We start from the raw sequence: 27,684 nt of genomic DNA on the forward strand, positions 1-27,684 counted from the left end.
TACAGCCTGAACGTTAGAGAAATCATTTAAAAATATGGGGGCTGGGGGTTCAAATGAAAATTCTTTGATAAGGTAACAAAAAGTACAATAGGTCTATTTAAGAATCCAGAAATCAATCTTCTTTTCCAATTTCTAATCAGTTTTCCTCGTTTAATTAAGAACTACCTCATCATATCCCAGGCTTATATTACAGGGCATACAGTATACATTCATATTAGGGACCTACTTAATAATTTATAATTTGCGGTTATTATCAGAAACCAGTAACATACTAAACGGAAGTATTTTGCATTCCATAATTTTAATGTTTCTTTCCTATGTTAATTTCATAACGTGATGTTTAATTATAATTTTATAATGATTGTACCACTAGTGCCTAATACGTCAAGTACCTAGTAGAGAAGGGTATACAGAGTAATTGAAAAGTTTCAGTTAAAATCAGTAAAATATGGAAGGAGTTTTTGTATAGAAATTAAATTTCTTTCTTTTTTGGAGCAAAACATAGCCCATGAGTTCAACAGTTTATTTGGTAGTTTTGGCATCTCCACTAACAAGGATTCTTCGTAGAGGGGTAGTATTTTGACGTAGGAAGTATTAATAATTCTATTATACTCAGAAGATAATTTTAACTTACACTTAGGCATGTCTTATGTAAATGATTCCGGCCTTACATTATGAGATAGAGTCGAACATAAAAAAATCTCATAGAAAAGTACAAAAAGACAAAACATATTCTTATTTTTTACACATCTATTTTGTTATTTGAAGGTGAGTCGTTCGAAGATTCTTCTACGTCTACTGATTCCGGCTGACTGTCAGGCGTGTGGGAGCCTCTTGACCCGCCCATAGCGTTGTCAGGGGAACAAGACCGCGTGAGATTGAGGTTATTATAGTAACTAGATATTGATGACAAACTGGTGGCTGCAAGGCCTGGAGGTGAGAGACTATGAGATGCATTGGCTGTGGCAGGTACCCCAGGGTATAATCTGTATGCTAGGGGCTTCTGTAGGGTACTAACTGCGGCAGCTGCCACTGCTGCTTGACGGTAATATAGATCAGCGGCACTAGGCTGAGTGGTGCCTCCACCTTGGTAAGGCCAGCACCCGTAAGTAGGACCTCCGTAGAGACGTTGAAACGCAGCATAGTTGCCTGCTTCTGCTAATAGTTCTAGACCGACGGCAGTTTGTCGTTTCCATTTTGTTCTGAAACAGAGAAAAATCAACCGTACTGATTAGATTAGAAGAACACAAAGCTTATTGATACACAAATTCGTTACCTACTGTCCTCTCTAACAACTTAAGTTGTATTGCCTTCACAAAGACTTAACTGCAGTCAGCCACATGTAGCAAAGTACTCTAGTCCTCGGCACTAATGGATGGAAACAACAACTCAAGTATAAAACGATTTTGAATGTCCTCTCTAACAACTTAAGTTGTATTGCCTTCACAAAGACCTAACTGCAGTCAGCCACATGTAGCAAAGTACTCTAGTCCTCGGCACTAATGGATGGAAACAACAACTCAAGTATAAAACGATTTTGAAGAGAGGGCAATTTACGTCTCAAATTACTGGGGAAGAAAGATTTGATGAGAAGCTGCAAATATAACAAAAAGCTATGGGGGTACGAAGAGGATGCAACCTGCGGATGCGGCAGTGACCAGACGCATGAACATCTCCTCGTATGCGGCCAAATGGAGACGACATGTACTCACGCAGATCTCCTTGCGGCAAATTAGAGGGCAATTTACGTCTCAAATTACTGGGGAAGAAAGATTTGATGAGAAAGAAGAGGACACGGAAAGTAAGTAAGTAGCTTCGTATATTTCCATTGAGAATCTTTTGAAGGCAGACTTAAACTCGCAGATATTACATATATGTAGTGGCAATAAAGAAATATATTACAAGTTTGACCTCATATTTATTATTGAGGAAACCATTACTTTGAAAGAGTTCAAGCTAATTTTAATTTGAGCCAGATCTCTATCATCTCATTGCCAAAACTGCTAAAGAACTTCTTTGCAGTGAGAGTGAGCAATACAAGCATACAGACAAATAGATATCTAAATTTATTTGACACCGTGTCAGAATATGTTGACAAATTCCCTCTTTAGAATGTTTAGAAGGGACACTAAACCATTCACTTAGTGAATTTTTGGCTCGCAGTCCAAAACTCCAAAGCCTGTAGACATAAATGTTTTCCCCCGAATTCTACGCTGCTCTGTGATTGGTCGAGATTTTATTTGATATGTTCAACTAAAATGTGAACAATTTAAAACTTTTTTCTCTCTTCAGATCTCGAATAGGTCGGTATCTATATCAAGTCAGAGAAGACACAGAAAAAGAAAATAATAAGAAGGAGAGAAAGAGAAATAAAGAGACACTTGTAATGAGCTCAGATAATGAAACTATAGTGAAAATAAAGAAGAAGATACCTACTAAACTTGTACTTTCATATTATGCCAGAAAAATGAAAATATCAGGGTGGAAATGAGAAATATTAAATTCCAGAAAGTTATGGAAAATTTGGTACATGGTCAAAATGTTGATCACATACTCACATAGGTTATAGGGAATCGCAGCTCGAAGTTAAATAGGTACCTACCTAAAACGTAGAAACTTGGCACCAAGCTACCTATCTATAACGCACAAAAAACGAAGCATTGAACTACTACGAGTCTGAAGAGGTTGTACATCTCCGCCATAGTTTAACCATTATTTTATTTTAAATTTTTCCTATTTAAAGTTATTTATTTCTACATGTAAACGGAAAGATCCAAGATGGCGTCTAATTGTACAGAATCTCGGAGCTAAGTGATGTCATTAAATTTGTTGCATCCAAAGATGCTGATGAGGATGTGCTGGAATCTTGTTTTGTATCTTGGCGATGTACGAGTAGTAACTTCATTCTTAAATTTTTCCTATTTAAAGTTATTTATTTCTACATGTAAACGAAAAGATCCAAGATGGCGTCTAATCGTACAGAATCTCGGAGCTAAGTGATGCCATTAAATTTGTTGCATCCAAAGATGCTGATGAGGATGTGCTGGAATCTTGTTTTGTATCTTGGCGATGTACGAGTAGTAACTTCATTATCATCATGTATGTTGCTCAGAAGCGGATTCTAAATATCAGCTGATGACTTTACTTTCCTTAAGGATGAGGAAAAACGGATTCCTGCTCGCCAAGGGTAGTATTTTGAGGACAATTTGAGCAGCTACTATTACCTCGGTGCTGTAGTGGTTGCTTGCCTGGTAAACAGAATGGCTGTTTGTCCAATCCCAGCCGAAGTGTAGAATTGTGTCCTCAATATTATTTGAGAATTCGACGACATTAAAAAGTTGTCTTTGATCATTAGTATTAGTATGTAAGATTACATTAGTATTAGTATTTGTATGTAAATTATGCATAATATTTTTGTAAATGAGCATGATAAATAAATAAATAAATAAATAAAATAAATAGCCTCCTGCTGAAGCTGGTGTAAAGGGACTCTTAGGTCAATTCAAGTGTCACCCACAAATATAAATAGCCTCCTGCTGAAGCTGGTGTAAAGGGACTCTTAGGTCAATTCAAGTGTCACCCACAAATTCATTCCTACTTCAAGTTGGATTGTTTGAGCACTGTCTACACCCGCTGAATCCCCTACTGATGTTGATATATCAAGGCACCTCACTATAATTTGAATCGGTTTTAAAGCTAACTTTTCGAGCTAATCTTTTCCTTTCGTATCTTACCATCAGAGTAATCTTCCATCTAAATAGTGTTGGTCAAGTTCATATGTATGATAATCGGCAAAGAGTGGTAAAACTTTTTGAAAATGTATTTATTCTTGAAGATTCTGAATATACTCGGATTCTGCTTATTATCCGTGGACGCTTAACTTAATCCAGTTCACTGCTAGCTGTAATTTCGCTCAACTGTTAACCGATGTCGAGACAAATCTACGGGATCAATAAATTACTTATGTCAGATACAATTTTATTGGATAAAGTGACTGTAAAAGGACATAGTGAAAGATGTAAATTTAATGCCATTGCATAGCCCAAACTTACCAATAACTTTTACAAGTTAGGTACTATCTACTATCTAGGTATCATTATGTCAATTCATCTCAATGATTATAGACCCGAGTATTACTTTTTGTTATAGCTAATTAATAATTTAATTTTATCTCTTGCACTCGGTACTTTGAGATTAGACCTCATCTGAACAACTTTGTCCAAAGAATAATTCTTTTCTGTTTGAAATCAACCCTTTAGTAATCACGCTTCGTGATCGTGAAAAGAAAGGAATTTATTTCATTTAATTTGAATTTAATCTTATTAAATAAATACTTGGTTATTTCCCTTTGACTCAATTATTCAACTCTACTGAGATTCGAACTTCAGCTCGTGATCGTGAAAAGAAAGGAATTTATTTAATTTAATTTGAATTTAATCTTATTAAATAAATACTTGGTTATTTCCCTTTGACTCAATTATTCAACTCTACTGAGATTCGAACTTCAGACCCCTTGGTAATGAATGAAAGGCCTTACCAACTGTACTACCGACTGAAATTGTTTATAAAATAAATTCAAATATGCCAGATCTAATGAAGTTGTATCAAGACCCCAAAGGTCCTAAGTTCGATCTTAATCGAGATTGAGAATTCATCCTCAAACATTTAGGTTCTCAGAATATAACGTACTAACACTTTAGAGACACTTAATCTATCATGATTTTGTGGACTTATATTTACACCTTTAGATACTATTATTTTCAGGAAAAGCTCATTACGGTGTACAGCCCATGGAAATTTAAATTACCCACAGAACTATGGAGGACAAAATTTTAATCAGTTCTAAATAGTTCACATTGTTTCAAATAAAATTACTAGCTTTGTGGCGGTGGGCGGCTTGGGTTGTTTTGGATGAAATGATAGCAGTTTTCCTCAATGTACAATTATTTTTAACAAATCCCATGAACAGATTTCCTTATTTTATAAATTAGTTATTATCAAGCCTCTTTAGGACCCTATACAGATATACACCCGTGGATATAAAAGTTAAAGGTTTCTGGTAAAGGTATCTAGGGAATAAATGTCGAAATTCCCCGCAAAAAGGTGACGGCTGTTTTCCTCAATGCACAATTATTTTTAACAAATCCCATGAACAAATTTCCTTATTCTATAAATTAGTTATTATCAAGCCTCTTTAGGACCCTATACCTACAGCTATACACCCGTGGATATAAAAGTTAAAGGTTTCTGGTAAAGGTATCTAGGGAATAAATGTCGAAATTCCCCGCAAAAAGGTGACGGCTATATCGTAATTTTGCTAAAAAATTCATGTATTCTGTCGAGATGGAAGTTTTAATTTTTAACTTTGTCAACGTTACCGAGCCACCTCTGTTGGTATGGTCTAGTTTCAGTTTTTATTGTTTTTTAATTTGCTTTGTTGTTTTATTCAGATTTAAGGTTAGGAGTTGTTTGTCCTTTCACCTCGACTGTACGAGTTACAATAACATCAAAGATAACTCTAACATTATGGTGTTTCTCCATTCTCCCGATTGGTCTGAAATCTCTAAGGAGGAGTTTGAGATGTTGAAACTATTCTTACCCAACATTTATTTAGAGGGGCTTGAAAAAGGGTTCATAAGATATTCAAATTTAAAAATCACAGGGATCACGTTGCTCTCTTTTCATTTCCTTTAACATGAAGGATATGGCTCCTCTGATCTCCTTATCATCACTCAAATCATATCCTTCACAGTTTATTTTTTAAGATAAATGATACATGAAATTCTCATGTTACACCCCTTCCAGTACTTTCAGAACTATAAAGAGACTTGAACGAATTAATCACAATTAGATTATCTCATTTGCTGTTTACATTCGTTGAAACCTCTCATTTCTTTCTAATTTAAAATCGATGAACGACTGCTGAACTTGATAGATAAGTACCTAATTCATTTATTAAATTTTTTAAACCTTTGTCTACTTTCATTTCACAAATTTTGAAAAATTAAAAGAAGAGTTACCTATACTTACAAAAATATTTTAAACATTTTTTAAAACAAAAAGAGTAAAACAATAATAATAGATTAAAAATCACAGGGCTCAGGTTGCTCTCTTTTCATTTCCTTTAACATGAAGGATATGGCTCCTCTGATCTCCTTATCATCACTCAAATCATATCCTTCACAGTTTATTTTTTAAAATAAATGATACATGAAATTCTCATGTTACCCCCCTTCCAGTACTTTCAGAACTATAAAGAGACTTGAACGAATTAATCACAATTACATTATCTCATTTGCTGTTTACATTCGTTGAAACCTCTCATTTCTTTCTAATTTAAAATCGATGAACGACTGCTGAACTTGATAAGTACCTAATTCATTTATTAAATTTTTTAAACCTTTGTCTACTTTCATTTCACATATTTTGAAAAATTAAAAGAAGAGTTACCTATACTTACAAAAATATTTTAAACATTTTTTAAAACAAAAAGAGTAAAACAATAATAATACTCGTAAAATCATACGAATAAGTTTACACAAACATGATTAAAACAGAAAGGCTGTAGACAAAATGACATGAAAAACTATATAGGAAAAATTACCAAATTAATAGACAGTAACTTTCAGTAACATCTAAATATTGTTTGTACCATTGAATAGTGAGTTTACACAAACATGATTAAAACAGAAAGGCTGTAGACAAAATGAGGACATGAAAAACTATATAGGAAAAATTACCAAATTAATAGACAGTAACTTTCAGTAACATCTAAATATTGTTTGTACCATTGAATAGTGAGTTTAGTTGATAAAATGCAACCTATTTGCTATCCATATTAAAAGCTTATAATATTTAGACCTACAAAGGACACAAGTTAGTAAATCATGCTCTGACTCAAATTTATCGCTTACCATAGGAAGCAAGAGCCAACGACACCTCACTCAATCTGTATACAGCCTGAACGTTAGAGAAATCATTTAAAAATATGGGGGCTGGGGGTTCAAATGAAAATTCTTTGATAAGGTAACAAAAAGTACAACGAATCGCCGTAGGAACGATTTCCATACCGATTCGAGTCCTCTTCGGAGCGATTGTATCGATTTGTCTCATCTTGTGACCGATACCGATTCGATTCTTCTTCAGATCGATTATACCGATTTGTCTCATCCTGCGATCGATAACGATTCGAGTCCTCTTGAGATCGGTTCCCATCGAAATGTCTGCGGGGCGGGTAGGGTCTATCATAGGGCTTCGCGTGGTGAGGCCGCCTATCATTCTCATACCGATTGCCATAGCGACGGTTTTCCGCGTTGCTATGCGCGTCGTTCCTGTAACCCTCTCAGGTCCTCAAACTCGTCAGCTCCCATGGTGTAGTGGTTACTGCACTCGCCTTGCACGTGGGAGACCCGGGTTCGATTCCCGGCGGGGTCAAGCAATGTGTATCATGCAAATGATTGATTCTGTGACTGGCTGTTGCGGGGCTCACTCAGCCTCGTGAGGAAAATGAGTTAAGGTTAAGGTTAGCCCCACCGACACCTACCTATACAGGCAAGGGCCTCTTTCAAGAGCCAAACAAATGTTTCCTTTTACTTATTGAAGAAATTAAATGTAATGTAATTATTTAAATGCGCATAGCCAGGGAAAATCAAATTTCCTTCTTTTCTTTCTATTTATTTATTCACTTTGGTCCCGTTTTTCCCTTTGCAGGAGATTCGAGAAGCTGAAAGCGAAAGATCCCAAGTTTGAGGAGAGGTGGGCCAAGCTGGGAACGTTGAATGAGAAAACGGAATTCAACTGGGATCAAGAACTAGACGAAGAGCTTACGGAACAAACCAAGAACACGAAATAGTTAGCGATCTACTGAGAACCAGCCTAGTAAGCTGGCAGTGTTCAAAGGGTTCTCTCTGCTCTTAAAGAACAAGCACAAGTCCTCACAATGGTTGACTGTGGTTGAGGACGAGCCAATTAAACATGGCTAGAGACCATCACCCCGGTGTATAGTAGATAAGAAAGAAGATGTGCTTCACGATAATGGTAAAATTTTAACTCAAAGGAATTAGTTTTTGGGCCTTCAGGGAGCCCCGTAGAATTCATTGAACCCCTAGCTACTTGACAAAGTATCCCGTGTTATAACAAGCTGGGCCCGTCCCTCCGGGAATTTTTTAGCCCGTAGTTTATTCGATCGTGGTTAAAGAAAATCAGTACATAGTTTTGTTTAATATTCAGTTTATTATTACTATTGATTTGATTTTTTATTTTACTTTCATGTAATGATTTAAAATCAAGACTAGAGCCCGTTCTCCCTTTATTCCTTTTAATGTTTCCTAATAAATTACCTAACATCAACCAATAATTATGGTGGATCAGAGCTAAGTAGTTAGGTAAAGAAAAATATGTACATTGTACATATAGTGGTTTCATTTGTTTACTCAGAATGAATTTTTAAACAACTTCCGACGTAAATTACACAGGAAAAGTTCAGTGCACACCTACACTTCACTCGAGAGTAAGTAAACAATATTATCTCTATGTTGTTTACTCTTGATAAATCGCAGGTAATTTTTGTAAACATTAAAATAATATTATGGAAGAATGTTATTTAAATGACACTTTTCCTTCTTCACTATTTGTTGTATGAAAAAGGGTTATTATTCGGTGCCACTATCTGTCGTATTTTCTTCCTAAGTAGTAGAAAAAATGAGTAGGTAATAATTATATTTTCATGGCCTCTTACCAACTGATATGTTATGAGGAAATAATGTAATGGTAACATGACAAACTAATACTTATGTTTTGCTGTTATTATTTCTTTTTGTCGTTTAACGTTCAAAATAATAGCATATAATTTTCATTTTAGCTGGTTACTTAGTAAAGCGACCAGTTTAACATGAGATGATAATATTTTAGTCGAATAACTAGTTCTAGGTCTAAATTAAAAGTTAGGAGGCAAGTATTTAGTTCCATATCTTATTCAGAAAGTATATCAACCTTTTTTTAATAGTTCCCTCTGTTTGAATTAATCCTAATGAGTAAGGAATATGGCCAACAATAAATTATCTATTTTATAATTTGATTATTAGAAAGGTCAAATTTAATCTATTTTAAACTATTTTAATTGGCTTTTATGGAGGAGACCTTATTTACCACAAATTCATTGATACCTGAATGCTATTTTGTATATTAAATACTTGGATACTATAACGTTTAAGTTTGCTAGAGATTTTTGGCATAGGAGTAACACGCTTCAAATAAAATATAATTATAATAATATCTTGTTAATTGTTATGCCCTTATAGGTCAATGACACTACTAACCCTTTAGTTTCTACTCTTGGAGAGTTTAACAAGATAGGCGTCAGCAATTTGGTCATTTACACACTAAAATAATATTAGGTAAATTTTTAATATGTCAAGATAAACTACTGAAGAGTTGGTCTAATGCAACAATAATTATACCAATACTATCTTTCATTTGATCCAGTAAACTGTAAAATATGATTTTATATAAATGAAATCAAGTGGATTTATTAATTACCTAATTCTTACTTTATCTATTTAACTAGCTGAATTCCGTCGCTTCGCTCCGGAATACCGCTAGTTCATCCCGAGGCATGGCCAAACTTGTGGAAAAGGCATGGCCAAGGTACTCCAAAATTTGAAAGGCAATATACCTGAATAAAACTAAAAATTCGACCCATTTATGATATTACACTGTTGAAATCTAAAGCCTTTCATTGCATCCTACAAATATGAGAGCCTTTCAAAAACTTTACAATCCTACTTATTCCTGCTGCTTATTTTCAGAGTGGAAGGAGTTTTTGTATAGAAATTAAATTTCTTTCTTTTTTGGAGCAAAACATAGCCCATGAATTCAACAGTTTATTTGGTAGTTTTGGCATCTCCACTAACAAGGATTCTTCGTAGAGGGGTAGTATTTTGACGTAGTATTAATAATTCTATTATAGGTACTCAGATTCTATTATACTCAGAAGAATTCTATTATACTCAGTAATTTTAACTTACACTTAGGCATGTCTTATGTAAATGATTCCGGCCTTACATTATGAGATAGAGTCGAACATAAAAAAATCTCATAGTAAAATGACATAGGTACCTAAGTAAGTTATTTCAATTATTAAACCTACTTGTGCAATTTTGTATATTGGACTTTCATTAAAGATTAATGTTCATCATTGTGGGTAACTTCTAACCAAACGTTGATATCTTTATAGTACGAACTTCCCTTTTCGTAACAACGTTGAAAATACAATGTTGTATACAGGTAAGTACGATTTAACAGAGAAAATGATTAGCTCGAAACATTATTTAAATGTTTATAAGAGCAATTAAAACCATAAAAGTTAACAGCCAAGTGTAAGTTTTTGTATGCTCAAGTCTAAATACTTTTCCTCATTATAGCTAACATGAGTTTGTTCTATGATAAAATATGGGAACGGCACCAGCTGTGGTCAATTAAAGCTGATTGTTATCTGCGCGAAGAAAATTAATAATACAGAAGGGTATTAAATACTTGGATACTATAACGTTTAAGTTTGCTAGAGATTTTTGGCATAGGAGTAACACGCTTCAAATAAATTATAATTATAATAATATCTTGTTAATTGTTATGCCCTTATAGGTCAATGACACTACTAACCCTTTAGTTTCTACTCTTGGAGAGTTTACGATTTTGAAGAATGTTTGATCATAAATCAAGTGGAAAAATGTAACAATACTTGGTAAATAGGAAAAGCTTATTGCTAGGTCATTCAGTCAATTTGTTTATGGAAACAAATTATAAATTTGAAATGCACAAATTGGTGTTTTTGAAGGTGAAATAAATTAAAATATTATAAACAGCTAGGCGTACTAGGTATGTTGTATTATCAAATTATAACTCAATATATTTTCATAGATTTTAGACACGAACAACCAAACTATTATTCTTGTTAGTTTGGTGCTCTAGATTTGTATCCAATATTGCTCGCTCTTTTTTTTCCTACTTTCCAAAAATTTCTCTTTCTTTCCACATTTTCCAACAACTTTTCTTACTTATAAAACACTATAAATCAAGTGGCCTGTTTGTTTATGTAGGCCAAGATGTAAATAAATGAGGCCTGTTTAAACTGTTGGCATAATGGGACTTTTTAGTCTTAGCCGACAGTATAAATAAGGTATATTAAATAAATAAATAAATAAAATATAAAGAGGTATTTTGCCACCCTTTTTGTCAATTTCAAATATTCAAATGGGCATTTGATATATCATTTGATGTTACCATGATTTTTCAAGATTACCTAACATCAACCAATAATTATGGTGGATCAGAGCTAAGTAGTTAGGTAAAGAAAAATATGTACATTGTACATATAGTGGTTTCATTTGTTTACTCAGAATGAATTTTTAAACAACTTCCGACGTAAATTACACAGGAAAAGTTCAGTGCACACCTACACTTCACTCGAGAGTAAGTAAACAATATTATCTCTATGTTGTTTACTCTTGATAAATCGCAGGTAATTTTTGTAAACATTAAAATAATATTATGGAAGAATGTTATTTAAATGACACTTTTCCTTCTTCACTATTTGTTGTATGAAAAAGGGTTATTATTCGGTGCCACTATCTGTCGTATTTTCTTCCTAAGTAGTAGAAAAAATGAGTAGGTAATAATTATATTTTCATGGCCTCTTACCAACTGATATGTTATGAGGAAATAATGTAATGGTAACATGACAAACTAATACTTATGTTTTGCTGTTATTATTTCTTTTTGTCGTTTAACGTTCAAAATAATAGCATATAATTTTCATTTTAGCTGGTTACTTAGTAAAGCGACCAGTTTAACATGAGATGATAATATTTTAGTCGAATAACTAGTTCTAGGTCTAAATTAAAAGTTAGGAGGCAACTATTTAGTTCCATATCTTATTCAGAAAGTATATGAACCTTTTTTAATAGTTCCCTCCGTTTGAATTAATCCTAATGAGTAAGGAATATGGCCAACAATAAATTATCTATTTTATAATTTGATTATTAGAAAGGTCAAATTTAATCTATTTTAAACTATTTTAATTGGCTTTTATGGAGGAGACCTTATTTACCACAAATTCATTGATACCTGAATGCTATTTTGTTGTAATTTCCTTTATCTTTGAATCAAAATCACAATATCATAGTTGGCCAAATGAAGTTTTTTGTATTCCGCATAATTATCTTTCGATAAAGAATTATTTGAAGGTTTAAACCATTGCGAGTTACTGAGTTGAAACAAAACCAATGTTTATTCTTCTTTGAGCTGTTATTTATTTTAATAAGAACACTGGAGACTATTAAATAAATTATTGATCATTTGTAATTGTAATGTAATGGGACCATTTTGTAATCGGACCTAATTTTGTTGGCGCTTTATTATTGCCTCAATTAAAAAAATTCGTTTTGTTAAAGACATTTTAACCTGTAGTCCTGGTGTCATTGATAAATATGATCTATTAGTCTTTCATCTTTATAGTTTGTGGTCTGCTAAATAGGTGCTGATAATTGACTCTCATTGAGGGTATTTAACATTCTTTGTATAGTAATATTCCTGCTATTTTTTCTGTTCTTAAAATCTATTTAATTAGTGTTATTCTATTTGGAATTAGTGCGAAAAAAACTTAAGTTTAGGAAATGAGCAAGACCCATTTTTAAAGCAATCGCAAACACATTAGAGTCCAACTTTTATTAGATATTACTTCAAATTGCTCTGTAGCTTTATCATTACAAATTTCAGAATCAAGATTATACGTTATTCATGTTATTCTTTGTAAAGTAACACGAAAAGTTCAGACAGAACATGAAATCCACTGACAGAAACATTTAAATGGTTTATCAAGAGTCATACATTCATCATTGGAGGAATTCATAAAACCACACAATGGGAACGAAAAAAACACACTGGAAAAAATATTTAAATGTGGTACGCATGTTATATTTCCCATCATAGCTTCTGGTCAGTTCATATAATCATGTAAATATAATTTTGTTTAGCCAAGGTAAGTTGTAATGTGAGAAGCCAACGTGAATACACGCAGACAGGCTCATTGTTTGTTCTATAACAATTTCATTAATTGGTTTATTATCATATTATAATAATTCATACATTTGTTGATAATTATAATTGACATGTTGAAATTACTCGAGTAATTCCCGTCCCGTAACTAGGGGCTAATTTGGTCAGATAGTATGATGATGAACACATTTACCATTGTTTTTATGACGAGGGTGAAATTTCGTGATTTCAAATTTCACTGTCTTTCTTCTACAAAAATTTATGTGCAAGATTGACAACACTTTCCCACTTCCGGCCAAATATTTAAATATGATTTTATGTTACAAGAAAATAAACTGTAAGTTAGGCGATATTTCCTGCAAAAGTCTCCACAATTTTTGTATTCTACTGATTTTGATTGATTGCTTTTGTTCCCAAGTAAGTGTTCTTCGGAAGTAATCTAACTGGCACATGGCAGAAAGAAGTTAGCATGAAAGTAAGTAGGTACGCATGTTATATTTCCCATCATAGCTTCTGGTCAGTTCATATAATCATGTAAATATAATTTTGTTTAGCCAAGGTAAGTTGTAATGTGAGAAGCCAACGTGAATACACGCAGACAGGCTCATTGTTTGTTCTATAACAATTTCATTAATTGGTTTATTATCATATTATAATAATTCATACATTTGTTGATAATTATAATTGACATGTTGAAATTACTCGAGTAATTCCCGTCCCGTAACTTGGGGCTAATTTGGTCAGATAGTGTGATGATGAACACATTTACCATTGTTTTTATGACGAGGGTGAAATTTCGTGATTTCAAATTTCACTGTCTTTCTTCTACAAAAATTTACTGTTTCATTCGGGTAGGTAGGTACAAAGTGATTTGTAAAACGAAATTTTCGAGACACCAAGTTGGAAGGTAAAATAACTGTATGCATTGAGTCAGGAAACAAAAACTGTTCCAAGTTACCTATTTCTACGGTACTATTTTTATATCAAAGCCTATTAATTATGAATCCACACTCCACACATTGTATTATATCTAGATTAATACCAGTAGTGTGGAAGTTTGTTATTTTAAATCCCTAAGTAGAATAAGATGAGAGTTAGCAATTCGGGTAGGTATAGGTACAAAATGATTTGTAAAACGAAATTTTCGAGACACCAAGTTGGAAGGTAAAATAACTGTATGTGTTGAGTCAGGAAACAAAAACTGTTCCAAGTTACCCATTTCTACGGTACTATTTTTTATATCAAAGCCTATTAATTATGAATCCACACATTGTATTATATCTAGATTAATACCAGTAGTGTGGAAGTTTGTTATTTTAAATCCCTAAGTAGAATAAGATGAGAGTTAGCTTAATGTTATATAATTATTATTTTTATTGCTGAGTGTTAATTTTTCATGGTGCATTCATATAAATCAGGTTCATTGGAATAAGTACTCCAAAATTTGAAAGGCAATATACCTGAATAAAACTAAAAATTCGACCCATTTATGATATTACACTGTTAAAATCTAAAGCCTTTCATTGCATCCTACAAATATGAGAGCCTTTCAAAAACTTTACAATCCTACTTATTCCTGCTGCTTATTTTCAGATAAAAGCTATGTAACAAAATAAATACCCATCTGGTACATGATGAAGTAATGAAACTTCTGCAAATATTGGAGCTACAATTTTTATTGACTTTTAAAGTTCAAGAGATGAAATCCAATAGGACGGTTTCTTAGCTTTCTACTCTTTCAACACTCTAATTTAGACTGGATATCCAGCACACAATAGAAGAAGAAATATTAAACATTGTACCACGTGAGTTAAAACATCATTTTAATGACATTAGACACTCTATAATACGGATACAGGGTAACTCGAAAATTTCGTCCACCGGTCTAAACATAACGAGAATTTCCTGAGAGTAAGAAGATGAGAGATGATACTTTGATTGAAGTAATGAGTACCTAAATTTGAATAAATTTAACAGGAAGTTATGATGTGTGAATAAATAAGCCAATTTTGAATTTACAAAATTAACTACCTGAGAATTTATCAGTACACCTGATTGCAGGCACAATAATTGTGGCGCATCCTGTATTACCAAACACGTCTGTGGTAGATGGATTACAGGCCACGGGTAGAGTGTCTATAGAGAGGTTTATTATAAATAAATTAAATGTTTGTCTTCTTCAGTCCATATTTTTATTTTTTAGTTCAGGAGGAATCATTGTACCTGTTGAAGTTTGGATGAATCATTTAATTAGTCCAAGTTGGACCATATACTGACCTCCCATTAGAGTCCTAGTTAGATACCCCCGTGGAAAGTCGTTAAAGTGGGAAAGGCGAAAGTCGTAATAGCTTTTAGCATTTCAGGTTTGTTATTTTAATATTTAGTGTAAACTATTTTCGAAAGCGTCTAGTACAGTCTCGTATTGAGGAATACTACTTATTTACAAATCTGTGCTATTAGTGTGTGCAGAAATTAAACATCAATTTTATCACTTGAAATCATTAGTAGAAGCTGGAAAATTTCCAAAGGCATGACTTTGCTATTTACAAATCTGTGCTATTAGGCTATTAGTGTGTGCAGAAATTAAACATCAATTTTATCACTTGAAATCATTAGTAGAAGCTGGAAAATTTCCAAAGGCATGACTTTGCTGAAGGGCAAATTTAAAGTCGCATTCTTTTGACATTAATTTTATTACTTCATACCTAATTATGTATAATTTTAGAACTGTAATGACACCGATTTGATGGACATAAGGTACTCAATAAAATCAAGTTTTGTTCGGTCATTGCCTAGATCCTAATAGATGAATGACGGAAGAAACTTAAAGGCGGAAAAAAGGAAAACCCTAATGTATATTTCAAACAAATTTTCCGATTTTCCACTGAAAAAAGTTATATCTTTCACCTACATAAACTCCCTAAAATTCGCCACTATTTTCAACTGGAAAACCCTATATAGTGTAGATTTCAAACAAATTTTCCGATTTTCCACTGAAAAAAGTTATATCTTTCACCTACATAAACTCCCTAAAATTCGCCACTATTTTCAACTGTATTTTACACCATTACAAATTAAGAGACAGCAAGCTTTTGTGTTTCAATGGCATGATATATTAAGATTTGCTGTTTAAAAATCTACATAATAGAATGAGCTTTTAATAGGTCCAAATAAATCGCGTGACTTTAAAAGCACACATTAACAACTACACCTCGTTATGAAGGAAAACATAATAGGGAACAACTTAGTTATTATTATGTCGTGTTAAGTGTTTCTGTTAAGTGATCTTTATCGTTTAGGAAAAAAGTGAACGTACATTGCCTACTAGAATAAAATACCTAGGTGAATAATATGAGCCTTCAAAAAGGCTAGAAAAAAAGGAAAGTAAAGTGAACGTACATTGCCTACTAGAATAAAATACCTAGGTGAATAATATGAGCCTTCAAAAAGGCTAGAAAAAAAGGAAAGTAAAAATTTACAGGAAACAAGTGGGGTTTAACGTAGAATAGGTTTACTTAGTTAACTCTTTCAAGGGCGGTGGTTAATGTACTGACCACCTTTTTAGAGCGCAGTAGGGGCAGATATTTTCAAGCTTGTGGAACCTTTAGGAAAGTAAAAATTTACAGGAAACAAGTGGGGTTTAACGTAGAATAGGTTTACTTAGTTAAGGCAGAAATGTTTTTCAAGATGCTTACTATCGCCTTAAAAATATGAAAGGAAATTCCAAGTGTCAAGAAAGGGGGTTTAACGTAGAATACCTAGGTTTACTTAGTTAAGGCAGAAATGTTTTTCAAGATGCTTACTATCGCCTTAAAAATATGAAAGGAAATTCCAAGTGTCAAGAAAGAAGGAGATTTCAGTGATTTTGTAAGAACGACAAAGTTTAAGGGGAAAACAACCAAAACACGTGTTCAATTTGTTTAGAACAAGGGGCAGTATTTCCTTCGTAAGTTCCCAAGGGGAATTTGAGGAATAAAAGAGGGAGTGGAAGACTGGAAGTTAACTGTAAAAAAATTCAAACGTACCTACAGGAGAAATTATATTAAAAAAAAAAAAAAAAAAAAAAAGGGGAAAATCCTAGTTCATCCCAAGGCATGGCCAAACTTGTAGAAAAGGCATGGCCGAACTTGTAGAAAATAATAAAAATACGGTCGCGCTGCGCGCTCCCGGAGTATTTTTTTAACAGTCGTTAGGGTCATACCTCGTGTACCTACTTTATGCTCTGTAAAACTGTAAGTGCATAATTAGTGTTACTTTTGATGATGACACCTACTATTATTATTATTATTATTATTTTTGTACGAGGTATAGTGTAAAAAATGCTAAAGAGCATAATTCTTCTCATTTATTCTAACATAAAAGCAACAAATCAGAAGGCGTGAGGGCGTCACTATGTTATAAATATATTATTTAAACAATAATAATAAAAAGGCCCTACCAAGAATTTTCGGAATATTTTTCCCCTTTTTCCTTCATTTACGGAAAATGGATTTTTCAACGGGTGAAATGATAAGATTTATCATTGAGCTGGTTTTACAGGATATTTGGACACAGAGGAAATAAAAATCTTTCTGTTTTTCTGATTTCCATGAGTATTTTTGGTTGCTTAGGTAATTGACTTATCGACTGCTTTGTCATGTCGTTCATCAGTTGCAATGCACGACCGACATTTCGAGATCAATTCGGCCTTTGAGGAACCCTAAAGACCCTTTTTCGGATTTATCATTGAGCTGGTTTTACAGGATATTTGGACACAGAGGAAATAAAAATCTTTCTGTTTTGCTGATTTCCATGAGTATTTTTGGTTGCTTAGGTAATTGACTTATCGATTGCTTTGTCATGTCGTTCATCAGTTGCAATGCACGACCGACATTTCGAGATCAATTCGGCCTTTGAGGAACCCTAAAGACCCTTTTTCCGCATGTTATATTTCCCATCATAGCTTATGGTCAGTTCATATAATCATGTAAATATAATTTTGTTTAGCCAAGGTAAGTTGTAATGTGAGAAGCCAACGTGAATACACGCAGACAGGCACTTGAAAAATCCAGCACAATATTCAAAAGGTAGACATAAAAAGATTTCTAAATTTTTTATATGATATCTCTTTAGTATTATGAATATAGATACAAACGAGACGTACAAAATCTCACTTTACATTTACACGCTTTCCGTTCTGATATGGAAATTCTGTTCAGGACAGACATGTACTATCTGGGTATGTTTGTTTAGAAGAGATCGAAAAAACCTCCGAGATTTCAGATTTTTAGATGTTCCATGTGAACTCACACAGCTTTTAACCTTTGATCTAAATTATGTTAGAGTAACAGTACCGATCATTTAGAAATACCCTTTTTCTGAGAGATTTCTACAGTTCACTAAACCACTAGCCTGCCAAGAGACCACTAGGAACAAATTCACTGCACGACACTGATTTAGCTTTATCAAATTATATTTTACTAATGCTTTTGTTATTGAGTCTAATATACAATCCTCCTCACACCCATTTGAAGACAATATAAAAACATGAGCAGCATACATTACAATTTTACACAAAAACAAAAGAGATAGCTCGAATAATTTAATAATGGTTAGTAATGAGAACGCGTGAGAGTGGGTGTGTTAGAGGAGGTGTACAGATATTTGGGTATGGATTGTTTGAGGGGAAAGCATTAACTAATTCACCCTCATAACACGGTGACAATAGACACATGGTAATTGTCATTAATATCTGTTCAATATTCATAGAGTCTTCCTTTCCGTTCTGATATGGAAATTCTGTTCAGGACAGACATGTACTATGTGTGGGTATGTTTGTTTAGAAGAGATCGAAAAAACCTCCGAGATTTTAGATTTTTAGATGTTCCATGTGAACTCACACAGCTTTTAACCTTTGATCTAAATTATGTTAGAGTAACAGTACCGATCATTTAGAAATAGAAATCGATTGGACCAGGGAGTCTGTCAAACAATCTCAAGTTTTGCTACATCAGTACTTTCTGGAAAGGGATGTTTGGTTTCGATGTTGTGCAAAGTTTTGAGGGAGTGTGAAGTGATTGAAGAGGCTTCAAGTTTATTTCAAGATAGGTGTGCGAGGGTGGAAGATGGCTTTGTAAAAGCCTGGTGTGTTTTCATACAAGAGGAGGAGTTTAGATGAAGATATCTGAGAACACTTGACAAGGGGTTGTTGCACAACTCATGTACCTAGCTGGGATTTTTTCTGAACTTGGAAGAAAATCCGTGGTCTTTTCCTAAGGTAAGGGGATTATCTTGTCGGAAAATCTTGAAACAAATAATTTTTTAAGTAAACGTTTGCATCTGTACTTTATTTTCAAAATATGAAGTCCAAAATTCTCATTTTTATCCTTTATTTCGTAAACAACAAAATTGAATACATCTTTCAGTAAGAATTCAGCTTCTTTTCTGCCCATCAAAAAACCCACAATACCATTTCCTGAAATCCTTTTTTATTCAAGCTTTTATTCAATTTTGAAAGCTTTTCTTCCATGAATACATGATTTTCCTTAAAAAATAAATGAGCTCTTAGAGCTCCTCAATTAGAGCTAGTAGTTAAAATTATTGAAATGATGTTGAATATTTCAATTAGAATATGAATCGGGTTAACTCTTTACCTTATGGATGAATCTAATTTGTATGTAGGTACTACTTGTTTGTTATCCTGACTAAGATCTGAACTTGAAATTTTAGTACTTATTGTAGTGATGATCCCTTGAACTTAATTCGATACCTCCTTCCTGATGTTATCCTGACTAAGATCTGAACTTGAAATTTTAGTACTTATTGTAGTGATGATCCCTTGAACTTAATTCGATACCTCCTTCCTGATTTAGTTTTATATGACTGGTTTAGTCTTCGGCAAAATTGATATTGTTAACAAATGCGAATAATCTCTGTGCAATATTGCCTAACTTTGAAACATGTTATGTATGGAACGATAAATTGCAGCTGAACATTGCTAGTGCCTATTATTACTTCATTTTTATCTAAAAATAAATAATACCAGGAAATAGTATTTACCTGCTGCTTGTTTATTTAAAAGGCACCTACAACAATTTGGCAGTATAATCAAACATTCAGGCTTTTGATTTATATTTATTCGAGTGAAACATTCAGACTTAAAAAAGGAAATAGTAGATAATGAAAAAAAGCCAAAAGGACGAACCTGTTAGAAGCTAACATGGGTATAAAAAATATGAATAATCAAAATGTAGTAGCTGGCCAGATTTTCTGCAATATTGGACAATATCTTTCAGGTTTTCTTGCCTTTTAGACAAAACGAAAGATCTTCACAAAAAATTCTGGAACTAACTTTGGAGTTTCATAAAAGTGAGTGTTACCAACATTTCTCTAACTTGAGTGAAGAATTTAGACGAATATTATCACAGCTGTACTGGTCTAATTGTCTATTTTATACCTAACATTTATTTAAGGTAAGGTATCTCTCATATCTTGCTTTCTTGTCCATTTAGACTTAAATTAATTTCAAAATAATTAAAGTTATAAACACACAGACTGTTCAAACATTTAATGAACTCTTAATTTTTGAGTTCAGAACTCATAATTGTTGGTCTTAACATTAGATTATGTTCGTGATCAACAGGCAAAACAAAGTCTAAAAATGGGAAGAGAGCAACAAAACAAGCCAATGGATAGAAACATTTTTTTGTAAAATTTGGTCCATTCGACCTCTACAGACCGAGTGTACACATATGTGTACACAATTTTAGAAGTGCTAGATGCCTGAAGAAAAAAAAATTACTCCCTTCATTTCTTCTTAGCCTATCACAGTTTAGAAATAACGTGTTATTATAATGTATCTCATGTATCTTTTACGAATATGAAAGATGTATGCTGATCTTAGCCTATCACAGTTTAGAAATAACGTGTTATTATAATGTATCTCATGTATCTTTTACGAATATGAAAGATGTATGCTGGAACCAAACTGAATAACATTAGTGGATATGTCAAAATGCTCAAAACGTACAAAATTAGTGGATGTGCCAAACAACCAAAATAACAAACTCCACGACTCTCCTGAATTCAGCCCTGGGTGACTCATTATTTTCTCTTCGAACATACTTATTTTACATTGACATGTATGCTGTGTTTATTATTTTGAGATATTTTTATTCTCTCATCTTCCAACAGACATAACTTGTTTTTAACTCCTTACAAAATACATCAACTGGCAACACCATCAAATTGCTTTAACTTCTGCTTCTCGTATTGCAGACTTTAAAATATTTAAAGTTATCTACTAGATTTTGTTTGAATATTCAACTTACCTCCTATTTTGGTACCAAGTTTTCACTTGGGTATCCGATAAACTTAGTTTGGCCGCCAGCTCCATTCTATCTTGTACACTTAAATATTTTTGTCTTTCGAAACTTTTTTCTAATGTTTGTAATTGATGATCCGTGAAAGCTGTCCTGGCTTTCCTTTGCTTTTTACTGAGACTCGAACTTGAATGGCCAGACCCTCGTCCTACGTCATCATCCTTGTGCCCTGGAACAAACAAAATTAAAATTAAAATAAGGACAATAAAATCAAAATCATAAAATAATATTGTTCTGGTATGGTAATATTCAAGGCCCAAGCCAATATTAGAAAACGGTCATTTGCAGCATGTAAACATTAACCAACAAAAGAATTATCATGCACCTAATTCTTCGACAAACAAAGGATTCTATAGATTGGAAAACGAACAAAATAGGAGACCTTAATGTAACCTAAAGTGTTTGAAAATTAATGTTTTCGTTCTGATATGGAAATTCTGTTCAGGACAGACATGTACTATGTGTGGGTATGTTTGTTTAGAAGAGATCGAAAAAACCTCCGAGATTTTAGATTTTTAGATGTTCCATGTGAACTCACACAGCTTTTAACCTTTGATCTAAATTATGTTAGAGTAACAGTACCGATCATTTAGAAATATTCTTCGACAAACAAAGGATTCTATAGATTGGAAAACGAACAAAATAGGAGACCTTAATGTAACCTAAAGTGTTTGAAAATTAATTAATCTTGAATAGAATTAATTATACAACCAAATGTGTTTTCCTATGCAGAAGCGAGTTTTAAAGATCGTTTCATACGATCATCAAAGCTATTGTTTTTAAGACTTACCGGTTCTGCTATAAATATTGATCTATTTATTCGAAATGATCTAGGTATTCAGATATTTTTTGGGAATAAATTATTCAAATTTTTGTCCAAAAAGAGATATAAAGCTTGATCAAGGACAGGGTCATTGCTTGAAGAATCATCCACCTCGCGTTCTCTCCGATCTATTCAGATATTTTTTGGGATTATTCAAATTTTTGTCCAAAAAGAGATATAAAGCTTGATCAAGGACAGGGTCATTGCTTGAAGAATCATCCACCTCGCGTTCTCTCGGTAATCAACAATATAAAATTAGGTAATTTAGCGTCATTAGTGCTCACACACTCATTTCCTATAGGAAACAGAGAGGAAGTAGGAAAAGATGTATCGCTCTATTAGTTTTCACCATTGTATGAAATGACGGCGCGGTGAAGTCTTTAAATCTAAGCTTCTGCTCTTTTTCCTTTCAAAAAGATTAGGTTTGACTTCAAATGCCAAGAATTCTAATGAGGATATACAGGACAAACAAAAATTTCCGTCGAAATTTTAATTGTAATACAGTTTGAACGAAATGTGTGGTTAAAGTCCCAACATCTTACTCATTTTACTAACACCGACATGTCTTTGTCTGCCTTAGAATTCTCCAAAAGTTGGGACAAAAACACCAAATAATGTCACAGACAACAGAGGCTTTTTAAATGAAAAATACAGCTATTCCAAATAGAACTTATGGGAAGACTTCAAGGCATCTCAGAAACGATCGCTATGTTAGAAAAACCTACTGCAGATCAACCACAGTTTCATATCTAAATAGAGCACCGTCTAAATGAAGCGTTGGAAATTTGTACTCCAGGATACAATGGTAACAGGTGTGCGAGGGTGGAAGATGGCTTTGTAAAAGCCTGGTGTGTTTTCATACAAGAGGAGGAGTTTAGATGAAGATATCTGAGAACACTTGACAAGGGGTTGTTGCACAACTCATGTACCTACCTAGCTGGGATTTTTTCTGAACTTGGAAGAAAATCCGTGGTCTTTTCCTAAGGTAAGGGGATTATCTTGTCGGAAAATCTTGAAAATATACAGGACAAACAAAAATTTCCGTCGAAATTTTAATTGTAATACGGTTTGAACGAAATGTGTGGATAAATTCCCAACATCTTACTCATTTTACTAACACCGACATGTCTTTGTCTGCCTTAGAATTCTCCAAAAGTTGGGACAAAAACACCAAATAATAATCTTGAAACAAATAATTTTTTAAGTAAACGTTTGCATCTGTACTTTATTTTCAAATGAAGTCCAAAATTCTCATTTTTATCCTTTATTTCGTAAACAACAAAATTGAATACATCTTTCAGTAAGAATTCAGCTTCTTTTCTGCCCATCAAAAAACCCACAATACCATTTCCTGAAATCCTTTTTTATTCAAGCTTTTATTCAATTTTGAAAGCTTTTCTTCCATGAATACATGATTTTCCTTAAAAAATAAATGAGCTCTTAGAGCACTAACGAAATTCCCATGTATCATTTTCATGACCGCTTATATAAAAAAATGAATTGTCAACCCTTATTTTACTCATGAGTCCTTTTTTCCTCCGTTTTCCTTTCTTTTACTATGAAAGCTGTACAGACTGTAAGGAGCTATTCCAAATAGAACTTATGTGAAGACTTCAAGGCATCTCAGAAACGATCGCTATGTTAGAAAAACCCACTGCAGATCAACCACATGAAGACTTCAAGGCATCTCAGAAACGATCGCTATGTTAGAAAAACCCACTGCAGATCAACCACAGTTTCATATCTAAATAGAGCACCGTCTAAATGAAGCGTTGGAAATTTGTACTCCAGGATACAATGGTAACATTACCTACCGGTTACCTCACTGAGTTTATCAACTCATACCCTGTAACTAATCATGAGTTAGCAGGAATAGCAAATTGTGCACCATCATGCAGCTTACAACTCACAACATTGATTCAGAATTTTTTAAAATAATGTGTAAGAGTCTATTTGTAAAGGATTTCGAGTTTTTGTGTACTCTTTATTTGAGAGCAATAACGTACTCTTTTTTTGTGAAAATAAAAACACATTTATTATATCTGCTATGGCTTCGTCATTTTATGCATTCAAAAGTTTTTTTTGAAAATAAGATTCACAACCGGTGCACCGGCTAGAGTCCACCGGTTGATGAACACTGGTGGATTGGTGGATTAAAAGACTGTAAGCTGAGACAAAAATCAAAACCAAGAAACAAAAGTACCTTATCTTCGTCAAACTCGATTTTCTACTTAGAAAAAATCTAGAGGACTGTAAGCTGAGACAAAAATCAAAACCAAGAAACAAAAGTACCTTATCTTCGTCAAACTCGATTTTCTACTTAGAAAAAATCTAGAGAAAAATGTTTAAGAACCAAGATATCTTGCCGGTATTTGATTTCAAAATGGACTTCACGATTTTCCTAACACAGTTTGGAGCATAGCTGTTTTCAATTTAATCTCCCCTATTCTAAGCCAATACTTATTCAACTATTGAATAGATACAAACATGTGCTAGATTAGCTGATATTACCTATTCAAAATATTATCATCATAAAGATGTTTTAGAAAATAGAAATACGGTAAAAATGAGTTTAACATTTTTTAATAAAAAGCAATTACTCAGCAAAAAATCTAAACACTGCAAAGTCGTCTAGTCTAATTAAGGTGTTATTTTTATTTAATAGATATTTTTATAAAGGACTTAATTGTACAGTATATTAAGTAGCATAGAATCACAATAATTGAAGGAGGAAAAAGAACTAGAAAAAAATCTGCCCCCAGTTTTTACCTTTTCTTTCCATTGAATTTTTCAGTCTTTGCGTGCTGCCTTCAATATAATAACAGTAGGGATTTCTGCCCCCAGTTTTTACCTTTTCTTTCCATTGAATTTTTCAGTCTTTGCGTGCTGCCTTCAATATAATAACAGTAGGGATTCAACACTGCAAAGTCGTCTAGTCTAATTAAGGTGTTATTTTTATTTAATAGATATTTTTATAAAGGACTTAATTGTACAGTATATTAAGTAGCATAGAATCACAATAATTGAAGGAGGAAAAAGAACTAGAAAAAAATCTGCCCCCAGTTTTTACCTTTTCTTTCCATTGAATTTTTCAGTCTTTGCGTGCTGCCTTCAATATAATAACAGTAGGGATTTTATTTTCTAATATACAGAATGAATGGTAAAAGTGGATTATGAATGGGTAAAATGTTTTCATCGGAAACCTGATTGATAAAATAAATAAATGATTAAAGGATATTAAGTTTCTAAACATCAAGTATTCCCCTTTCCTGGCATTTAAGTTGTACGACAAGGAATAAGTATCTATTTTATAATTGAATTCACTTTCCTATTGAAAGGTACTTAAATATTTGATTTTACTGATAATGTCATTGTAAAAAACAGTTGGTTAGACGTGGAGTCACTCTTTCGTTGAAAAATTAAAGTAAATGAATACGAGTAAATAAAGTTGTGACAAATATTTAACTGGATCGAAATCTGTGGAATATCTGTGCCTTTCTAGTGGAGACGCCAAACTTCCAAGTCCATATGTGCTTCATTCACGTGTATTATCGATCAAATTTGTCGTAATGTAATATAATCTCTGAAATGACCATCCACGAATGTGCTAAGAGAATATCCGACTGTGATTCTAATAAATCTAATATTTTCGCAGACTTTTCCGTTTCACTCTGTAGGGGATATGAGTAGCTAAGTATTTTTTAATTCACTCACTTAATATAAAGGTACAATAAATATAATCTCTGAAATGACCATCCACGAATGTGCTAAGAGAATATCCGACTGTGATTCTAATAACTCTAATATTTTCGCAGACTTTTCCGTTTCACTCTGTAGGGGATATGAGTAGCTAAGTATTTTTTAATTCACTCACTTAATATAAAGGTTCGTAATACAATTTAATCTCTGAAATGACCATCCACGAATGTGCTAAGAGAATATCCGACTGTGATTCTAATAACTCTAATATTTTCGCAGACTTTTCCGTTTCACTCTGTAGGGGATATGAGTAGCTAAGTATTTTTTAATTCACTCACTTAATATAAAGGTAATAATCAAAACTTGAGCCCCCTCACTGAGGGTGATAAATTATGTGTTATACCTTTTGTTTAGTGTAGGTTACAGTGAACACCACGCTAGAGTATGATTCTCCTCCCCTTGATAAAAGAAATCAAGGAATTACCACTTCCTTTAGGTGGTTGGTGAGTGTGAATGTCTATTATACAGTTTACACACAGTGCAGGTGATTATTTGGAAGATTTTGACACGTAGCTGTCAATGCCTTCCTTTATCTTATAATTTTGCACACAAAAATACTCCGCTAAGTGTCTAGTAGTGAGGAAGAGTTATCCTTTATCCTACCCAAATAAAATTGGGAAAAGGCGCAGTAAAGGGAGGTAAGAAAGTACAAAACGGCCGATAATTATCCACAAATTTCAACATAGGAAACTGTGGCCTCTTTGAAATCTAAGCTTGCACTTATCAACACCCTACATCATTAGACTGATCTGTCCTGGGGGAGATGGAGGTGGTTTGCCACTTGGATTAAAATGTGTGGGTGGTGCCAACCATTCATTTGTATCTCTCTATGATTTTTATACTTTTTTCATTTTGTTTTTTAAATCTAGCATATAAGAACTTAGATAGGGACCTTTGTAAAACAATGGGTAGTTCCCGTTTATTTAAATAAAAATAAAAAAAAAAATAAAAATTACAAAGTCAGTTTTTTATATTGTACCTACAATCAAGAGGATTTATACCTAGTTATGAAACTAAAAATAGGTAGTAATAAGTAATAATAAGAATAATAATAAAAAAAAACTTCATCTACAGTTTTTTTTTTTCTTCTTCTTTTTAGGACAGTACCCAACTGTGTCATATAAAATGTGTTTTGTTCCCATCCACTAGTATGTATGCGAAGAGTTCTGCTCCTCTATTTCTTTATGTGTTAAATTCACCGGTTAGTCTTTCAGAATTCTTTTAAAATTTGTATCCTGTTATACCCTATTATATCAAAAAATAACTGAGGTTATATCTATAACTTACCATTCGAGCACACAGAATTGGTTTCACCGGGTAATCCACTATCTGTGCCACTTTCATGGCCATCACTTAAAGGCGTATTTGATTCTCTACAATGAACACTAAGGTCTTTGGGAACTTCTCCCAGTGAGGATGGAGAGGGTGGAGATCTGCTGCCGGCTAAAATGTCTGTAATCATGAAGCGAGATCTTGCAATCCCTTGGTGGTGCGGCATTACCGCCGTCATTCTATCCACAGTCATTCGTTTCTCCTCGTTTAGTTTATCGTTAACTAACGATGACCATTTGTAAAAGTCCGCCACTGTTACCAAGAGTTAGAAGAATACAAGATGAAACATTCACACGTCCTACAAATCGTTTCAAAAGCTTCGAAAGATCAATGTATAACTTGATTTAAAATACGGAA

General features: G+C 33.3%; 1 protein-coding gene across 1 annotated transcript; it reads right to left on the reverse strand.

Moving 5' to 3' along the window:
- On the reverse strand, positions 1 to 27,684 carry LOC103510386 (homeobox protein B-H1-like). Its single transcript, XM_008475039.3, has 4 exons — positions 27,283 to 27,684; positions 21,363 to 21,582; positions 713 to 1,202; positions 1 to 82 (listed from the first exon to the last, which is right to left on the reverse strand). Exons 1-3 carry the CDS (start codon positions 27,518 to 27,520, stop codon positions 743 to 745), a joined length of 918 nt encoding a protein of 305 aa, XP_008473261.1. The 5' UTR covers positions 27,521 to 27,684; the 3' UTR covers positions 1 to 82; positions 713 to 742.

Source organism: Diaphorina citri, unplaced genomic scaffold (assembly GCF_000475195.1).
Source record: "Diaphorina citri unplaced genomic scaffold, Diaci psyllid genome assembly version 1.1 scaffold592, whole genome shotgun sequence".
Taxonomy (NCBI): domain Eukaryota; kingdom Metazoa; phylum Arthropoda; class Insecta; order Hemiptera; family Psyllidae; genus Diaphorina; species Diaphorina citri.